The sequence below is a fragment of the Coregonus lavaretus genome (assembly GCF_964263955.1).
Source record: "Coregonus lavaretus genome assembly, chromosome: 17".
Lineage (NCBI taxonomy): Eukaryota > Metazoa > Chordata > Actinopteri > Salmoniformes > Salmonidae > Coregonus > Coregonus lavaretus.
This window is the reverse complement of record NC_140004.1, coordinates 11,912,493-11,931,461: the sequence shown is the minus strand read 5'-3', so window position 1 is coordinate 11,931,461 and position 18,969 is coordinate 11,912,493. Positions and strand designations below refer to the sequence as shown.

Sequence of the window (18,969 nt, the reverse complement as noted above, 5' to 3'; positions counted from 1 at the left end):
ACCTCTTGCAGAAGATTTGTTTGTACTGCAAGTGTCCTGGAAAGACATGAAGACTGATCATGAGGATGTGTAACTATAAAAGAAACCATGTTATCTGTAAACAAATAAGGGTACAGTAGACTGGTAAGTGTTTTCTTACACTCAGAGTCAATAATGGCGCAGTGAAATGGGCTGTTAACAAAGATGTGAAAGGTTTTAGGGGGGCTTGACTTTTAGACAGTCTAGTCATGTATTGTCGTGTATGAGCACCTACAGCACCTACACCTAGAGTGAATAGGCTAGAAGAATATACTAACAGCCCCTCTCCCCATGCCAAAGAACTGACTGCAAGGGTATGAAGAGTTTTGTTTTCTCAAGAGTGAATTGTGCTTTCATAAATACAGTACCCTTGGCTGTCCTGGCTTGTTTCAGAGTCAGATGATGTTGAGCTCGAGCTTGTTCCTGGCTGAAATCTTTATCCAATGGGTCTACACTCATTTGCTGTCATCTAGTGGACATTATGCTTAATTGCCCTCAGCTATGTTTAGACTGTTGTTGTTCATGTTTTGCTGGTTTCTAGTGTACTATGGAATATATTGCTTTCTTATTTTTGACACTTTTCCCAGTCCTATTTAAGGTTAGAACTACCTTTCTAAGTGTTCTGATACTTCTAACTTGGAGTTGTATTTGTATGATAACTTGACTTTTTCTTTGACTTTTCCACTTTGTTACGTCACAGCCTTATTCTAAAATTGATAAGTGTTTTTTCCCCCTCATCAATATACACACACTACCCCATAATGACAAAGCAAAACAGGTTTTTAGACATTTACATAAGTATTCAGACCCTTTACTCAGCACTTTGTTGAAGCACCTTTGGAAGCGATTACAGCTTTGAGTTTTCAGTATGACGCTACAAGTTTGGCACACCTATATTTGGGGAGTTTCTCCCATTCTTCTCTGCAGATCCTCTCAAACTCTGTCAGGTTGGATGGGGAGCATCGCTGCACAGCTATTTTCAGGTCTCTCCAGAGATGTTTAATTGGGTTCTAGTCCGGGCTCTGGCTGGGCCACTCAAGGATATTGAGACATGACCTAAAGCCACTCCTGCGTTGTCTTGGCTGTGTGCTTTGGGTCGTTGTCCTGTTGTCCCATTGCCCCAGTCTGTGGTTTTCATCAAGGATCTTTCTGTACTTTGCTCCGTTAATCTTTTCCTCGATCCTGACTAGTCTCCCAGTCCCTGCCACTGAGAAACATCCACAGCATGATGCTGCCACCACCATGCTTCACCGTAGGGATGGTATTGGCCAGGTGATGAGCGGCGCCAGGTTTCCTCCAGACGTGACGCTTGGCATTCAGGCCAAAGAGTTCAATCTTGGTTTCATCAGACCAGAGAATCTTGTTTCTTATGGTCTGAGAGTCCTTTAGGTGACTTTTGGCAAACTCCAAGTGGGCTGTCATGTGCCTTTTACTGAGGAGTGGCTTCCGTCTGGCCACTCTGAGCTCCATTTTGAGTCTCATAGCAAAGGGTCGGAATAATAATGTACATTGTTTATACAATTGCACAAATAAAAATAAAAAAATGTTTTTGCTTTGTCATTATGGGGTATTGGTGTAGATTGATGAGGAAAACAATTAATTTAATCAATTTTAGAATAAGACTGTAAGGTAACAAAATGTGGAAAAAGTCAGGGGGTGTGACTACTTTCCGAATGCACTGTATTTGCTCATCATGGAGCCATGGAAAGATTTAGCAAATGTGACTTACACTAGTTCCTGGTGCTGAGCTTGATGTTGAGGCTGCTGCAGATGTTGATGGGATCGGGCTCTAAATAGAACACTTAGTCACGTTAGCCTCTGCGGTAGTTAGTTAGCTAGTTAGCTAACGGTTAGATATGGTCCGGTAGGCTGTAGCTAATGTAACCTAATTAAGCTAACGTTAGCTTGCAAAGCTACAAAATCACGTCACCTTATAGCAACTGGCTAATTACATTGATTTGCTTTGGAATGTCTAGCCAGCATATTATTAAATCTAGCTAGCTAGGTTTAAATAAACAAATGTAGTTAGCTACGTTACCTCAGCTTGACTTATTTTCTGCTGCGCTGATGTTCGCTGATCGGATGCCTCCCTTTTTTAAGTTAAGGGGAAAATCGATGGAATAGCTTCACTTTTCAACGTTCGATGACCTGGCAACTCCATCAGTTTCGAAATCCTCTGGCTGAAAGTGCTGGTTACAAACGCAGACATTTTGGTATTCCTCCACATCAACTGGATCCACCTCCAATGAGGCAGTACTACGTCCTGAAATCGCTATGAATTCTGGATATTGTGGTTTGCTTACAACCAGGAAATGAGATGCAGAAACACTGATATTTGCTTGTAGTGAAGAGATGATCGATTTTTATGACACGTGATATGTTAATAACATGTTAATGGACATACAGTTTAAGTTGGAAGTTTACATACACTTAGGTTGGAGTATGCTATCTGGGGGGGGGGCCCGACCTCCAGAGGGCCCACAACCCAAAAAAAGTAATAAATACATTTGGTTGGGGGCCCCTTGGAGGTCGGGGGCCACAGAGCACGTGCCCTGTGTGCCCGATCGGTAATCTGGTCCTGCTAGTGTCATTGTGGTATTGAGAGATAAACATGGTAATGATTGCACATAAAAGAAGATCGTTCCTACATGATAAAGTCCTTACTTTGTTATCCAACTGATCTTGTGTCGTATCTGTCATCCTGTGAACCCCGTTCATTGCTGCTTGCAGCTATATTTGTATGTATGATTTATGTGATTGTTGGGGAGTACCTGAGTAGTGTGGGTCCAGGTCTTCCATCGATTGAAATGTAACAGACAAACACAGGGATAACAACAAAGAACATAAAATAAAAAAAAATTACAGTTAACAATTACGACTTTGATTTGGAAGGTGAATATTCTAGCAGAAGGGAAAGCTGAGAAAAAGAATGAGGGAAAACGAATATATACATTTTATAAATACAAGCAATTAATCTAGACATGAGTCAGGTTGCCTACCTTCAGGTGTGATCCCACCCTGCACTCTATAACAGAAGAACATACAGAACTGATAAAACTATCCTACTATACACAACTTCAGTACTTCCACAATGACTACTTTCTCCACAATTCCAGCACTACTCCATGCAGACCTGAGATCAAATGTGTTTTCTTTCAAATACTAGCTGCTAGCTAATTGATAGCCAATCACTAGCTGTGGTTGATTGATATTGCCTGGTGCAATGGAACCAATGGGATCGTACACTGGGCCCCGTGTAGCTCAGTTGGTAGAGCATGGCGTTTGCAATGCCAGGGTTGTGGGTTCGATTCCCACGGGGCGCCAGTATGAAAAATTTATGCACTCACTAACTGTAAGTTGCTCTGGATAAGAGCGTCTGCTAAATGACTAAAATGTAAAAATGTAAATGTACCAAAACTGTAAACCCTGCCCATCTGTCACTCCAGGTAGGCTCAATCAAACGATCAAAGTATTTGAAAGTTCAAGAAAATTATTTGAACCCAGGTTGGACTCCATTTGGGCTTTTTACACTACTAAGCCGAACCGAGCCAAACTGAGCTGCACAGATGCATCCACCATAATAACTGGAACCATGCTAAAAAGGACCATGTGGAAAGGAAACATTCGAGCCAGCAGAGTTTGGTTCGGGTCGTCACGATTGTGTAAAAAGGGTACATGTACAGTACATGTGATCTCATGGGCTCGTACCACCCCATGCAGACTTACGAGACAGAGCGGGCCCAGTTGGTCCACACGGACTGACTGGAGTCCTGCAGGACAAGAGCAGGACATACATAACAGTTGTTGCATTGCATCAACCAATAGTTGGTTGCCATGTCACCGACTGCACAGTCAGGCATCAGATTGCTACAGTGCCTAGTGAAAGTCTACACACCCCTTGCACAGTTTTCACATTCTGCTGCCTTAAATTTAAATCTAAAAAGGGATACAATTAGATTTTTTTCCCTACTGATCTACACAATTTACTCCACATTTCCAAAGTGAAAGAAAATGTATAAAACATTTCTAAAATGATTAAAAATAGGAAACTAAGATATATGATATATGATTGAACAGATTCAGTGTTCAGATGTCGGTCTGTCTGTCTTACAGCGTCTGAAGAACTCCCCTCCAAAATCTTGACTGTCTTCCTGGCCTGACACCTTTCTCTGCTCCCTGAGGTCATTGCCAGGTCAGACGACTTGGACCACTCTGTAAAACACAACCAGGACAGGTAGAATCACTAGAGGTGCATTGGGAAATGGATTAGTGTCATGGAATCATTACCTTATGGGTATTTGTACTTGTACATGAGTATGTGGTCAAGGTAATGCCATGGTAACCTGTCTAAATAACTATCGTCCCGTAGCATTCATTCTGTAGCCATGAAATGCTTTGAAAGGCTGGACCCACTCCAATTTGCATACCGCCCCGCAATCTCTATTGCATTCCACACCGCCCTTTCCCACCTGGACAAAAGGAACACCTACGTGAGAATGCTGTTCATTAACTACAGCTCAGCGTTCAACACCATTGTGCCCTCCAAGCTCATCACTAAGCTAAGGACCCTGGGATTAAACACCTCCCTCTGCAACTGGATCCTGGACTTCCTGACGGGCCGTCCCCAGGTGGTGAGGGTAGGCAACAACACATCCGCCACGCTGACCCTCAACATGTGCTTAGTCCCCTCCTGTGCTCCCTGTTCACCAACAACTGCGTGGCCGCGCACAACTCCAACACCATCATTAAGTTTACAGACGACACAACAGCCTGACACCAACGACGATGAGACAGCCTACAGGGCGGAGATCAGAGACCGTGCACTGTGGTGCCAGGACAATAACCTCTCCCTCAATGTCAGCAAAGGAGCTGATTGTGGACTACAGGAAACGGAGGGGGCTGTTGTGGAGCAGGTCGAGAGCTTCAAGTTCCTAAATGTCCACATCACTAAGGAACTATCATGGTCTACACACATCAACACAGTCGTGAAGAGGGCACAACAACGCCTCTTCCCTCTCAGGAGGCTGAAAATAATCGGCATGGGCCTTCAGATCGTCAAAAAGTCATACAGCTGCACCATTGAGAACATCTTGACCGGCTGCATTAGCGCTTGGTATGGCAACTGCTTGGCATCTGACCGCAAGGCGCTACAGAGGGTAGTGCGGACGGCCCAGGACATCACTGGGGCCAAGTTCCCTGCCATCCAGGACCTCTATACCAGGCGGTGTCAGAGGAAGGCCCTAAAAATGGTCAAAGACTCCAGTCACCCAAGTCATAGACTGTTCTCTCTGCTACCACACAGTAAGCGGTACCGATGCACCAAGTCTGGAACCAACAGGACCCTGAACAGCTTCTACCCCTAAGGTATAAGACTACTAAATAGTTAACCAATAGCTACCCGGAATATCTGCATTGACCCCATTTTGCCTCATCACATACGCTGCTGTTACTGTTTATTATCTATCCAATTACATAGTCACTTTATCCCTACCTATATGTACAATATCTACCTCAATTACCTCGTAGCCCTGCACATCGACACGGTACTGGTACCCCGTGTATAAAGCCAAGTTATCGTTACTCATTGTGTATTTATTCCTTGTGTTATTATTTTTCTACTATTTCTCTTTTTTTTCTCTCTGCATTGTTGGGAAGAGCCCGTAAGTAAGCATTTCACTGTTAGTGTACACATGTTGTTTACGAAGCATGTGACACATAACATTTTATTCTATTTTATTTGAAATGTGGTACATAATACAAATGTGATGACAAAATAAAATATTGGGTAACTGAGCCTTCTTTGCGTGTTGTTGCTAATGCTCACCAAGCATAAGGGGGTAGTACAGTACCTCTGCTTTTACTGCAGCCAAGGGGTATGTCAGCTGTGAAGCTCCGCTCCCCTGATAGGCAGTCGAGGGCGGGGAAGGAGGCTTGTAGTGGCCTCAGGGGGGGATTAGATAGAGCCATGTACTCCACGCTAGAGGAAGGAGAGCGGCTGTGTCTGTACTGCTGGTCCCTGGAAAGACACGCCCACCGACGAGGACACTTCCTGCCCCACTGGCCCAGTCTGGAGCAAGCTGCCCCAGGGTCGTCATCCTTACAGAAGGCAGGGTTCACCAAACCCCTGGCCCCACAGCCTCTCTCGTCTTGGGGGTCCAACAACAGAAAGGCATGGCTAGAGGCCCTGGACACATCCACATCAAAGGGCTGCCCAACCTCCCGCTCTTCCTCCTCCTCCATGGACATCTCAGGGTCACAGCAGGCCCAGGGTTTGCAGTGGGGGGGTTCCAGAGAACCCTCTACAGCCCAGGCCCAGGGATACGGGGGAGAGCCACAGTGGGATGACTCACAGGGGGTCCTGTCCCTAAGCCCTGAACCGCCCAGGTGAGGGAGAGAGTCATGGGGGGCAAAGCCGTATCCCACCGGCCATACCTCGCCACCGTGATGCACCATGATACTCTGTTCCTCCTGTTCCTCTTTTGTCTCGCCAGTCCCCCACCCCCCACGGCCGCCGACCCCCCAGGTCCCCGGGTGCCACTCCAGTGGCGGGCGTTGACTGCGGGAGGAGGTGTGGCCCCGCAGCAGGGAGGGTGGGGTGCTGCGGTAGGCCTTGGGGGTGTGGCAGGGCGTGATGTCAATGTGGGGGAGGGTCCAGCTGTGGGGATGGGAGGGGGCAATTGGCCGGCAGTGGCCCAGGTGGGCTTCCTTCTGCTGCAGGCTGTCAGAGGCCGACAGGAGGGTGAGGGTGTCCACGGCCAGGGCGGACAGGTCCTGCAGCTGGCCCAGCTGGCTGTCCAGCACCTGCAGGGTGTCCTGGATGAAATGGACCCTCTCAGACACCTCGCCAATAACTACACCCATCTCCTCAGCCCTGTCAGGTCAAGGACACAGACAGACATTCAGGGGAGTCACAAAAAGGGTGTCTCAACGGCTATTGAGAGGTAGTTGGACTCTTTCGAAGTCTCAGTCTCACCTTTCTGCAGTGGCTCGGATCCTGTGGATCTGGCTGCAGAGAACATCTTGTTTTTTCTTGTGGAAATACGCCATCACACACCTCTCCTCAAACTCATGCAGCCTCTTCAGCTCCGCTTGGCCCAGGTAAAGCTCTGACAGACGGAGAGAGAGATTACAAACAAGTCCATATTTCAAACACACATACACTCACTTAAAAGTACTGTAGCATTTTCCTACCACGTGGAAATGCTTTGAATCAATACTGTCATAGAACAACAGTGTAGTAGGCTAAGGCTAAATCAGTTGCACTCATCCAAAAACATACATACACACACACACGCATACATGCACACACATACACACACACTCACTAAGCCGACAGGAGTCTCTCTCCTTCTCAGACGAGCCCCTGTGTTTCCGGTAAATGGTGGTCATACACAGGGTCATGTGACACAGGCTGATGAAGGGCGGGGGCAACCACGGCTTCTCCTGATAGGTCATAATGTAGCGGTAGCGGTTGTACTTCCACAACTTTTTGGATTTGAACTTCATTTTAAAGTAGACATTGCTGTCAAAAAAAGATCCATAACAAACCGGTAAGCACTGAGAGAAGCTGCAAAAACCCATTTGTACTTAAAGTATAAACATAAAGACACAATCAGGCAGAGAAAGACAGATTCAAAAGACAATTTATATTTTTGATGGAGAGTTTAGAGTCCCTACTTGAGAAAGGCAAGGAGGATGTTGACCATGATGAGGTACTGGACGAAGAGGTAGACGGCCTGGAGGTAAGGGTTGAGGAAGGCCCCGGGTGCACACGACTTGCCGTCTGCACAGGCTGCCACAAACACACAGGGGAGGAGGGTCTCAAATGGCACCATATTCCCATTGACTGTGGCCCATGCAGGAGTCAACCCCCACAACTCTGGTATTGCAAGCAACTCCACCCAAACGGAGGCACTACTGTGACTGGACACTGGTTAGTAGTTACTCACCGTCTATTTCATCGGGGTACCCTTCTCCAAACATCATCCAGTACGGCTGGTTGACCACATCTCTGAGCAGGCTCCATGATGGAGCTTCGTCTGGAGACAAGATGGCCTTCCTGGACACGCCGAAGCTCAGCAGCACGATGGCCATCATAACCACAATGTAAAACATGTTACTGGTCTGAGCAGATGGGTCGAGAACATAGAGGAAAATATTGAATATATATTAAATTGGCCGATTCCACGCAAACGGGAGTGGTAAATATTTTTGGTATCTCAGAGTGTTCTGGCAATTTTCACATAAAAACTTAATTGAGAGGAAGAATGTTTGACATGTTTTTTACATTTGTATCACACATGTTTTTTGTTTTATCATGATAAAACGTTCAATTTTAGGCCCTTTTTAGAACTACAGTGCATTCGGAAAGTATTCAGACCCCTTGACTTTTTCCACATTTTGTTATGTTACAGCCTTATTCTAAAATGGATAAATAAAATACAAATCCTAATCAATCTACACACAATACCCCAAAACGACAAAGCGAAAACAGGTTTTTAGAATTTTTTGCGAATGTATTAAACATAAAAAACGTAAATAGCTTATTTACATAAGTATTCAGACCTTTGCTATGAGACTTGAAATTCAGCTCAGGTGCATCCTGTTTCCATTGATCATCCTGGAGATGTTTCTACACCTGTGGTAAATTCAATTGATTGGACATGATTTTGAAAGGCACACACCTGTCTATATAAGGTCCCACAGTTGACAGCGCATGTCAGAGCAAAACCAAGCCATAAGGTCAAAGGAATTGTCCGTAACGCTCCGAGACAGGATTGTGTCGAGGCACAGATCGGGGAAAGGGTATCAACATTTTGCAGCATTGAATGGTCCCCAAGAACACAGGGGCCTCCGTCAAGTAAAGGGGTGTAATTACTTTCTGAATGCACTGTATGTGACATATGCTGTGGCATTAGGGCTGGTACAATTACTGTATAACTGTGTAAACAACAATTATGGATGAAGACCGCCATGAAAATAAAATAACAGTCATAACGGTTTGCTTTTTTGTGGAACAAACAGCTGACTGAAGAAGGGGCGGCCGAAACAAGTAAGGTGTAGTAGCAACAAGTCTTCGGGTGCCTAGTCAACGCCCCCCTCCCTGCAGCAGCAGCACACCTAGAAATAGAATGAATAGAATGGGCTTGGAACCTGTAACCCTGGCAATTTGACTGGTAAACTCATGGGTACCCTCACAATGGCTGGCTGGTATTGTGATGCAATAATTTCCATGGTAATCCCAGCACATCACAAATAGCAAATCACAGCACATATTGATGGGTACACTTCCTGCTTGTAATTCCTGCTTTGCTCCTATTGGTACACTCATAATGGCCACCAGTCCACCCATTATGCCATAATTGATTTGAATGGGGACGCGCATTCTATTCATTCTATAATGGTGACCGCGGTCAGTTGGCTGACCAATAAAAATCATCCAAAATTCCATGACCGTCACATCCCTATGTGGCGTAAGTCAGTGTTTTTCCATCCTGGTGCTAGGGGGGCACACAAGGGTGCACATTTTAGTTGTCCAAGCAACAAAACAAAACCCCTGATTCTTATCAACAAGCCCTTGATTCGCTTCATCAGGTGTGTTAGTGCTAGACTAGAACTAAAACGTGCATCCCTGTGGGTCCCTATAGACCAGCAGGCTCCAGACTACGTAGTCTAGAGCCTGCTGGTTTTCTGTTCTACCTGATAATTAATTGCACACATCCGGTATTCCAGGTTAAATCAGTCCCTGATTAGAGGGGAACAATGGAAAATGCAGTGGAACTGGCTTTGAGATCCAGAGTTGAGTTTGAGGGCTATAGACCAAGATTGTAAAAACACTGGGCTAAGTGATTAGGTGGAGCTATTACACTAACCCAGTAGTGTGCACCTGAAATGGCTTACAAAAATAGTGCAGTATATAGGGAATATAGTTTTGTACGTACCCTAGATGTTAGTCCAAGGAAGGAAAGGCTATACTCACCATCTTGGTGATCATGGTGAGGTAGTGTCCAGCATACTGGTTGACCGCTAGCAGGTCCAGCATCCGGACGTACCAGAAGATGATGTCCAGGCAGTAGGTGACCCGCCCTGCTGTCTGATAGGACCCACTGTGCCAGCGCAGTGCCAGCCCCACCAGGAAGAGGAGGATGGCCAGGAAGTCAGCCACGTTCCAGTACTCTCCGAACCACACCTTCAGCTTCTGACTGGGCTTCTTCGGCTCCGACATGAACACCTAACAGGTAGCCACAACCCACACATTTGTCACATAAAAAAAATAAACATATAAAGCCAGTACACACATTTAGACTGTGTCCCAACTGACCCCCTATTCCCTAATTAATGCACTACTTTTACCAGAGACCAATGGGCTGCATAGTAGTAAAGTAAAACATTTTGTTTAGGGGCTGCTGTTGATTATCTGATTAGCCCTCAAATTCTAAATTATAATTTAATTTGACTCAACAATACAACATGTAGAATTGTAGCTTTATCCAGCCATGGAATTGAAATCATACTTATGTTGTCTCCCACAGCAATTCCTTGAATTACAATGGTGATGTAATGCAAGACATTGTGTATGCATGTATTCTATGATCAGATTCAGAACACAGCTCACACCGAAAATAAAGGCTGATTAATGGATGTCAGTGTTAGACACTTTTCCTGATTCACATTCCATGTAGTCCATTCATGGAGGTAACACTTCATGTTGTAGCTAGTTGTATGTAAAGGCAAAATCAGTTAGATAACATTTGGCTGCATTTTTTGCCACCTTTGTTTGTCATGCAGCTACATATTGAGTTGTACTGGTGAAGTGAGAAAGTGAAGTAGTATGAGAGGGATACTGTAGCTACCAGTGTGGTAGTCTGAAATTGGGGAACAGCTGTGGTAAGACATTTTAAACAGAAACGCTTCTGCAGTAAATTAACATTCACAGTCTAGTAGTAGAATATGGAGGACTAAAAGTGCCACAATTAAATAAATAAATACACCATTAAATAATTACTTAAATGTGTCATTAATTAATTAAAATTAGAATTAAATACATAAATGTGTTATTAAATGTGTCATTAATTAATTCAAATACCGATTCATTTTATGTAAAATACATATATAATAATTTCACTATTTACATTTACATTTCATGGTCCTGCGTTGGAGTGCTTCCTGAATTACTTAAAACTGTCAAACTGACCCATCAAAAGTTGGTAGGCGGAACCTAACGCCTGATTGGTTACCCTCTGCATCAAGCCAAGACAAATCAATTCCGGATAATGTCAGCAGGTCCTGCTTCTACATCCTCTGCTAAGTTTAAAATGTCTCTAACCAACTCCCTGGAAAGTTCACGGAGATCCTCCATTGTCTCTATCCAGGTTGGCCTACTCTACTTCAGACCAAAGCAATGGATCAGACTAGATTCGCGTTAGCCCCGCCCACTGACTTTGATGGGTCAGTTTGACAGTTTTAAGTAATTCATGAATCACTGCAATGCAGGATCATGAAATGTAAATGTAAATAGTGAAATAATTATATATGTATTTTACATAAAATGAATCGGTATTTGAATTAATTAATGATACATTTAATTACACATTTATGTATTTAATTATAATTTGAATTAATTAATGACACATTTAAGTAATTATTTAATGGTGTATTTATTTATTTAATTGTGGCACTTTTAGTCCTCCATAGTAGAAGTGCACTTGAGTGGGTACAGTGCAGAGTAGAGGTCTGCGCGGGACTGATTAATTCATCCCGCTCTCGTCCGCACCCGCTGGCTGTCTGTCTGACTCCCACCCGCTACCGCAGTTACTGGTCCGGAACCTAACAGCAGTCCCGCATTGTTATTTGAGTCATGTGACGCAGCTCACTTGCCAGCCATGGTCCCTCTAGGCAATATCAAAATGCGCAAAAATTACCTAAGAAATAGGTTAAATTAGCAGAGATTCTCACGTGGACCGTTATATTAGGCTATACTAGGCAGTATTACAGTCATAGTTTTACTAAGACGTTGTGGACGGATTTGGCGGTTGGACATAATCATCTGCCTCTGGTGCCAATGGTTACATTTTCGAATCCAGCTATAGAAAGTTATTATTTTTGTTTTTGTTTGTTTAAGCCTATCCCAAACCTTAACCCTTACCTTAACCATTCAGAGTTGATGCCTAACCTTAAGATTTCAGAGTTAATGCCTAAATTTAACCCTTACCTTAACATTTCGGAGTTAATGCCTAAATTTAACCTTAAACAATTTTAAATGTGATGTTTGGAACAACTTCAGAATTTGACATTTGAGAAACATGGATTAACGTCTAATTCTGATGTGAGACTGTGAGAGCTGGTAGTAAAAATCACTATGTAAAGTCTAATGCAGTGTAGGAACAGTCTGTATTATTGTGAGGTTTAAAGAGATTATTTGGTACTTTTGTATACTTTTTAGACAGCAGTTCTGAAAGTAGTGCTCATGAGCCAAAAGTGGTCCCAGAAAATTGCATACTACATCACATATGTGCACAATGTCATTGCTCTCTCTCACTCTGCTGTGTGTGCCTCTTGCTAGCTGTCACTCAAATGGCAAGGGGCTGAAGCTCATTGGCTAGAACTCTAATTGCTAGGGGGCTTGCCACGTGTAGGAAAAATTTAGGGATAATGGCGCCGCACAGCTACCAGTAAACCGTCGCTTTCAAACTAGGGATTTTGTGGCTAATTGTGGTAAAACTAATTCTGCTCATATATTATGCATGTATGAACTACATATTGACACATCCAGCCCAAAGTGGGAGGTTTATAAAATACTTGTTTGAATGATAACTGAAATATAACTAAATATAGATTGAAAAAACAGGTGTCACTTATTTCCTCCGACGTGTGGTCCTCTGTAGCTCAATTGGTAGAGCATGGCGCTTGTAATGCCAGGGTAGTGGGTTCGATCCCCGGGACCACCCATACGTAAAAATGTATGCACACATGACTGTAAGTCGCTTTGGATAAAAGTGTCTGCTAAATGGCATATTATTATTATTATTATTATTATTATTATTATTATTATTATTATTATTATTATTTAGAAATGCTCCTCTCCCCATTAGTAGGTACCCTCTAGGCTAATCTCAAATTACACCCTATTTCCCTTAGTTCATTTATGCGCTACAAACACTCTCCTCAAAAGTAGTAGCCTATTCCAGTCTGTAATCCCCACATGTTTTAAGAAGACCACCACCATCTTTCCTGTTCCCAAGAACTCTAAGGCTTCATGCCACAATGACTACCGCCCTGTAGCACTCACATCTGTAATCATGAAGTGCTTTGAGAGGCTGGTTATGGCACACATAAACTCCATCATCCCAGACACCCTAGACCCACTTCAATTTGCATACCGCCCCAACAGATCCATAAACGACGCAATCTCAATTGCACGCCACACTGCCGTCACCCACCTAGATAAAAAGAATACCTATGTGAGAATGCTGTTCATTGACTACAGCTCAGCGTTCAACACCATTGTCCACTCCAAGCTCGTCACCAAGCTTAGGACCCTGGGACTGAACACCTCCCTCTGCAACTGGATCCTGGACATACTGACGGGCCGACCCCAGGTAGTGAGGGTAGGCAACATCACCTCCGCCACGCTGACCCTCAACACAGGGTCCCACAGGGGTGTGTGCTTAGTCCCCTCCTGTACTCCCTGTTCACCCAGGACTGCATGGCCATGCATGAATCCAACACCATCCTCAAGTCAAGTTTGCTGACGAGATGACGGTGGTAGGCCTGATCACCGGCGACGATGAGATAGCCTACAGGGAGGAGGAGGTCAGTGACCTGGCAGTGTGGGGCGCGGAACAGCAACCTCTCCCTCAACATCAGTAAGACCAAGGAGCTGATCGTGGACTACAGGAAATGGGGGGGGGCGAGCACGCCCCCATCCCCATCGACAGGGCTGCAGTGGAGTGGGTCGAGAGCTTCAAGTTCTTCGGTGTCCAAATCACTAACAACTTAAAATGGTCCACACACGCACAGTCATGAAGAAGGTGCGACAGCGCCTCTTCCCCCTCAGGAAATTGAAAAGGTTTAGCACCTCAAATCCTCAAAAAGTTATACAGCTGTACCATTGAGAGCATATTGACTGGCTGTATCACTGCTTGGTATGGCAATAGCACCGCCCTCGATCGCATGACGCTACAGAAGGTAGTGCGGACAGCCCAGTCCATCACTGGGGCCGAGCTCCCTGCCATCCAGGACATCTATATCAGGTGGTGTGAAAGGAAGGCCCGGAAAATCATTAAAGACTCCAACCCCACAAGTCATAGACTGTTCTCTCTGCTTCCGCACGGCAAGCGTTACCAGTGCATCGAGTCTGACACCAATAGGCTCCTGAACAGCTTCTATCCCCAAGCCATAAGACTGCTAAATAGCTAACAGAATGGCTACACAGCTGAGTTGACCCTTGTATTTTATTCTTATGCACACTCACAAGGCCCTACACACTTACGCACACTGACACTCGAACAAACATACAATCACTCACTCCATCATTTGCTTACACACACATAATATGCACACATTTATACTGACTCTACACACACCCACTCACATACAATCATCATATACGCTGCTGGTACTCTTTATCATACAGTATTTCCTGATGCTTAGTCACATTACCCTTATACATACAGTATCTACCTCTATCGATCCAGTATCCCTGCATATTGTAAATAGGGTACTGGAACTGACCCTGTATATAGTATGCTGACTTATTTTATTGTGTTCTTCTTATTTCTATATCTCGTGTGGTTTTGCTCTAGCTTGTTATTTTTAGTATTACATTGTTATTCATTACTGCATTGTTGGGGTTAGAGCTGGCAGGAAAGGCATTTCACTGTACTTGTGCATGTGACATTAAAACTTGAAACTGAACTTGGTTACACATTCCTTTATGGTAAAATAATGACCCAGGAGTTATTCAGTGAATGTATATTTATGGGTAGTCATTATTTTTCTAGGAGAGCAGTGAGCAAGACGACATGCAGATTTTCAGTGAAGCTCCTGTTATGGTGAGTTGATTTTGTTTTTTGTTGTTGTCTATATCATATTTTCTTCAAGATAATCAGTCCCAAAGCTTTTTCAAGTCTTGAAGGTGTCCGACCCAAATGTTGATAATAAATATGCAGAGGAAAAATTGTGTGTCCATTTTGGGGCTGTAACTCCGTGCAAAACAAACGATAAAAACATGGTAGTGTTCAAGAGAGCGAGAGTTGCACCCCTTCTCAAAAAACCAACACTCGATCCCTCTGATGTCAACAACTACAGACCAGTATCCCTTCTTTCTTTTCTCTCCAAAACTCTTGAGCGTGCCGTCTTTAGCCAACTCTCTTGCTATCTCTCTCAGAATGACCTTCTTGATCCAAACCAGTCAGGTTTCAAGACTGGTCATTCAACTGAGACTGCTCTTCTCTGTGTCACGGAGGCTCTCCGCACTGCTAAAGCTAACTCTCTCTCCTCTGCTCTTGTCCTTCTAGACCTGTCTGCTGCCTTTGATACTGTGAACCATCAGATCCTCCTCTCCACCCTCTCCGAGTTGGGCATCTCTGGCGCGGCTCACTCTTGGATTGCGTCCTACCCGACCGGTCGCTCCTACCAAGTGGCGTGGCGAGAATCTGTCTCTGCACCACGTGCTCTCACCACTGGTGTCCCCCAGGGCTCAGTTCTAGGCCCTCTCCTATTCTCGCTATACACCAAGTCACTTGGCTCTGTCATATCCTCACATGGCCTCTCCTATCATTGCTACGCAGACGACACACAACTAATCTTCTCCTTTCCCCCTTCTGATAACCAGGTGGCGAATCGCATCTCTGCATGTCTGGCAGACATATCAGTGTGGATGACGGATCACCACCTCAAGCTGAACCTTGGCAAGACGGAGCTGCTCTTCCTTCCGGGGAAGGACTGCCCGTTCCATGATCTCTCCATCACGGTTGACAACTCCGTTGTGTCCTCCTCCCAGAGTGCGAAGAGCCTTGGCGTGACCCTGGACAACACCCTGTCGTTCTCCGCTAACATCAAGGCGGTGACCCGATCCTGTAGGTTCATGCTCTACAACATTAGGAGAGTACGACCCTGCCTTACACAGGAAGCGGCACAGGTCCTAATCCAGGCACTTTTCATCTCCCGTCTGGATTACTGCAACTCGCTGTTGGCTGGGCTCCCTGCCTGTGCCATTAAACCCCTACAACTCATCCAGAATGCCGCAGCCCATCTGGTGTTCAACCTTCCCAAGTTCTCTCACGTCACCCCGCTCCTCCGCACACTCCACTGTCTTCCAGTTGAAGCTCGCATCTGCCACAAGACCATGGTGCTTGCCTACGGAGCTGTGAGGGGAACGGCACCTCCGTACCTTCAGGCTCTGATCAGTCCCTACACCCAAACGAGGGCATTGCGTTCATCCACCTCTGGCCTGCTGGCCCCCCTATCTCTGCGGAAGCACAGTTCCCGCTCAGCCCAGTCAAAACTGTTCGCTGCTCTGGCACCCCAATGGTGGAACAAGCTCCCTCACGACGCCAGGACAGCGGAGTCACTCACCACCTTCCGGAGACACTTGAAACCCCACCTCTTTAAGGAATACCTGGGATAGGATAAAGAATCCTTCTACCCCCCCTTATCCCACTCCAAAGAAAGAAAGAAAAAAAACATATTGTAAAGTGGTTATCCCACTGGCTATAAGGTGAATGCACCAATTTGTAAGTCGCTCTGGATAAGAGCGTCTGCTAAATGACGTAAATGTAATGTAAATGTGTATGTGTGTTAACTCTTCTAAATCACCTAGTCAGGGTACCATTATTTTCAACAACTCACTATGAGTAAAGTTTGGAGCACACATAATAAGCAAGTCATGAGTGTGTTACACCATGATTTTCTTCCATAGGTGAAGAATGAAACCGGGCCAGATGCCAGACATTATGGTGTCAGGACAGAGTTCATGATCAATGACCAAGGCACCCAGACAGAGAAGACAGGTCTCGAGTCCATCAGGGAGTTGAACCAAGTATTGACTCTTCAATGGGAAAATATGAGGGAGCTCTGGGGAGAGATAAGGAGGCTGCAAACACTGTTGTAGAAGGTACCAAAATCAAACATTATTTAAAATAAGAGTTTGAAATAATGCTTTAGATGTGGGCATCGGAGAAAATACCAATATAAGTAGGTTACTGTTTTAATATGCAAATAAATGACTAATGTGAGTTGATTCCTCTTATCGTGCTGTCTGTTTGTCTTTCCACACAGCCTGGGAGAAGTGTGATGAGGACGTCCACGTCTCCAGCATTGCCACCATTGCCACGTCGATGGCCACATGCCACCAATACCGAGTCTGAACTCGGACAGGTCCACTCCTTGCCCCTTATGACTGTACGGAGCTGCACCTTCCCGATGGCTAACAGACAGATTTGCTAACAGACTCATTAATTCACTGGGCTTCGAGCGCCAGTCCCAAGGCTCACACCAGGTGGCACTCTAAAAAGACCCCAGGGTGCCTTCTCTTACCCACACACAAGCCTTATGATAGAGTTCACTCCTACCAGTCGCCGCCTCTCTCCACTGACCCCTCACACTCAGCTGGTTGACCCACAGGGAGGAGATGGACAGATGAAGTGGACCCACAATGTTAAGGATGACATTGATGATAATACCATTGATGACACTGAGACAACTGGCAGTGAGGCCAGCTATGAGGCCAACGATGAAGTCAAAGATGGCCACGAAGCGAAGGATGAAGCCAATGTTATACATTTTATAAAATCCTAAATTAATCAGGAATGAGCAGAGTCAGCTATACCATAATAACCCCTTAGTCATGTCCTCATTACATGTAGTGCAGTAAGTCCACTCATGGTCTGTAGTTCTCTACTTTTGATATATTTAAACAAACAATATTGGAATCACCATAGTTACAACCATAAACTCAACTCCATCTGCCTGATAGAATATGAATTTTGGTTAAAATATGTTACATTTAATTAGGTTTTAGAGTCAAAGCAACTGAGGAAAAGATAAATTGCTTGTGTGTATACCACTTGAATGAAGAAGAAAAATGCTATTTTGTCAACTCAGTAAAACATAAACTCAGTCAGATATTTTTATAACATCAACTCCATCAGAGTGCTTAAAGATCTGATAGAATGGTTGTTTTTATTGTGGATTTTCAAATGAATCTTTTTACATATTTTACAAATGTTTTGTATTGAACTTTTAATTTTTATAGGCAAAACATGTTGTCAACTCTGTCAGTGGCTTGTCAACTCAGTCACTGATGGCAAACCCCCTTAAAATTGATTTTTTTGTCAATATTCGGACAAAATATTTTCATCACTGTTCTGCAACCTACGCTTAAAGCCAGACTCAGTAAGTCACAAATCAAATGTCACAATTTCTTTCTGGTTTAATATATCTCAAAATGTATAGATGAAGGATGAATTTGCCATTTGGATCACTTCAAAGTGATACAAAAGTAGGTTTTACGAATTATAAGTACAGCACCTTCGTTTACAAATTGCATGTCAGATTTCTCCTGGTAATTATGACACATAGGCCTATTGATACATTCTCTCGCGCACGTTCTATCCGTCGGTCTGATCCATCCATGACTACAGCAACACATCAAAATACATATCTAGCTATATCCCTCTCATTACAAACGAAACTCATAAATGAGAGTTGAGTGATACAGAATAAACGTGTAATTTAGCTGAGAAATGCATGTCGTAAAGGTTAATAATATTGGCTCCTGGCTGTCCGTCCGTCTGTGCGTCTGCCTGTGTGCGCGACAGCTGACCATATGCAGGAGCGCAGATTTGAAAACACTAGTGGGTTTGTCATTACAAAGTTGCTTTGATGTTGCTAGCTTGAGCTTCTGAATTGTGGCCAATTTTCATTCAGCAAGGGATTGAGAATATTTTC

At 44.4% G+C, this 18,969-nt stretch overlaps 1 protein-coding gene across 1 annotated transcript in view; it reads right to left on the bottom strand.

Moving 5' to 3' along the window:
- The window catches only part of LOC311145022 (transient receptor potential cation channel subfamily M member 6-like), a gene marked incomplete at both ends in the record, with an annotated part of 122,403 nt that overhangs the window by 11,661 nt on the left and 91,773 nt on the right, over positions 1-18,969 (bottom strand). Inside the window, 10 exons of the mRNA XM_084181228.1 lie at positions 2,790-2,822; positions 3,018-3,043; positions 3,745-3,788; positions 4,130-4,230; positions 5,868-6,889; positions 6,992-7,124; positions 7,344-7,540; positions 7,696-7,810; positions 7,968-8,142; positions 9,998-10,249. Coding sequence (XP_084037354.1) covers positions 2,790-2,822; positions 3,018-3,043; positions 3,745-3,788; positions 4,130-4,230; positions 5,868-6,889; positions 6,992-7,124; positions 7,344-7,540; positions 7,696-7,810; positions 7,968-8,142; positions 9,998-10,249 — 2,098 coding nt within the window. The remainder of the gene's footprint in view (positions 1-2,789; positions 2,823-3,017; positions 3,044-3,744; positions 3,789-4,129; positions 4,231-5,867; positions 6,890-6,991; positions 7,125-7,343; positions 7,541-7,695; positions 7,811-7,967; positions 8,143-9,997; positions 10,250-18,969) is intronic.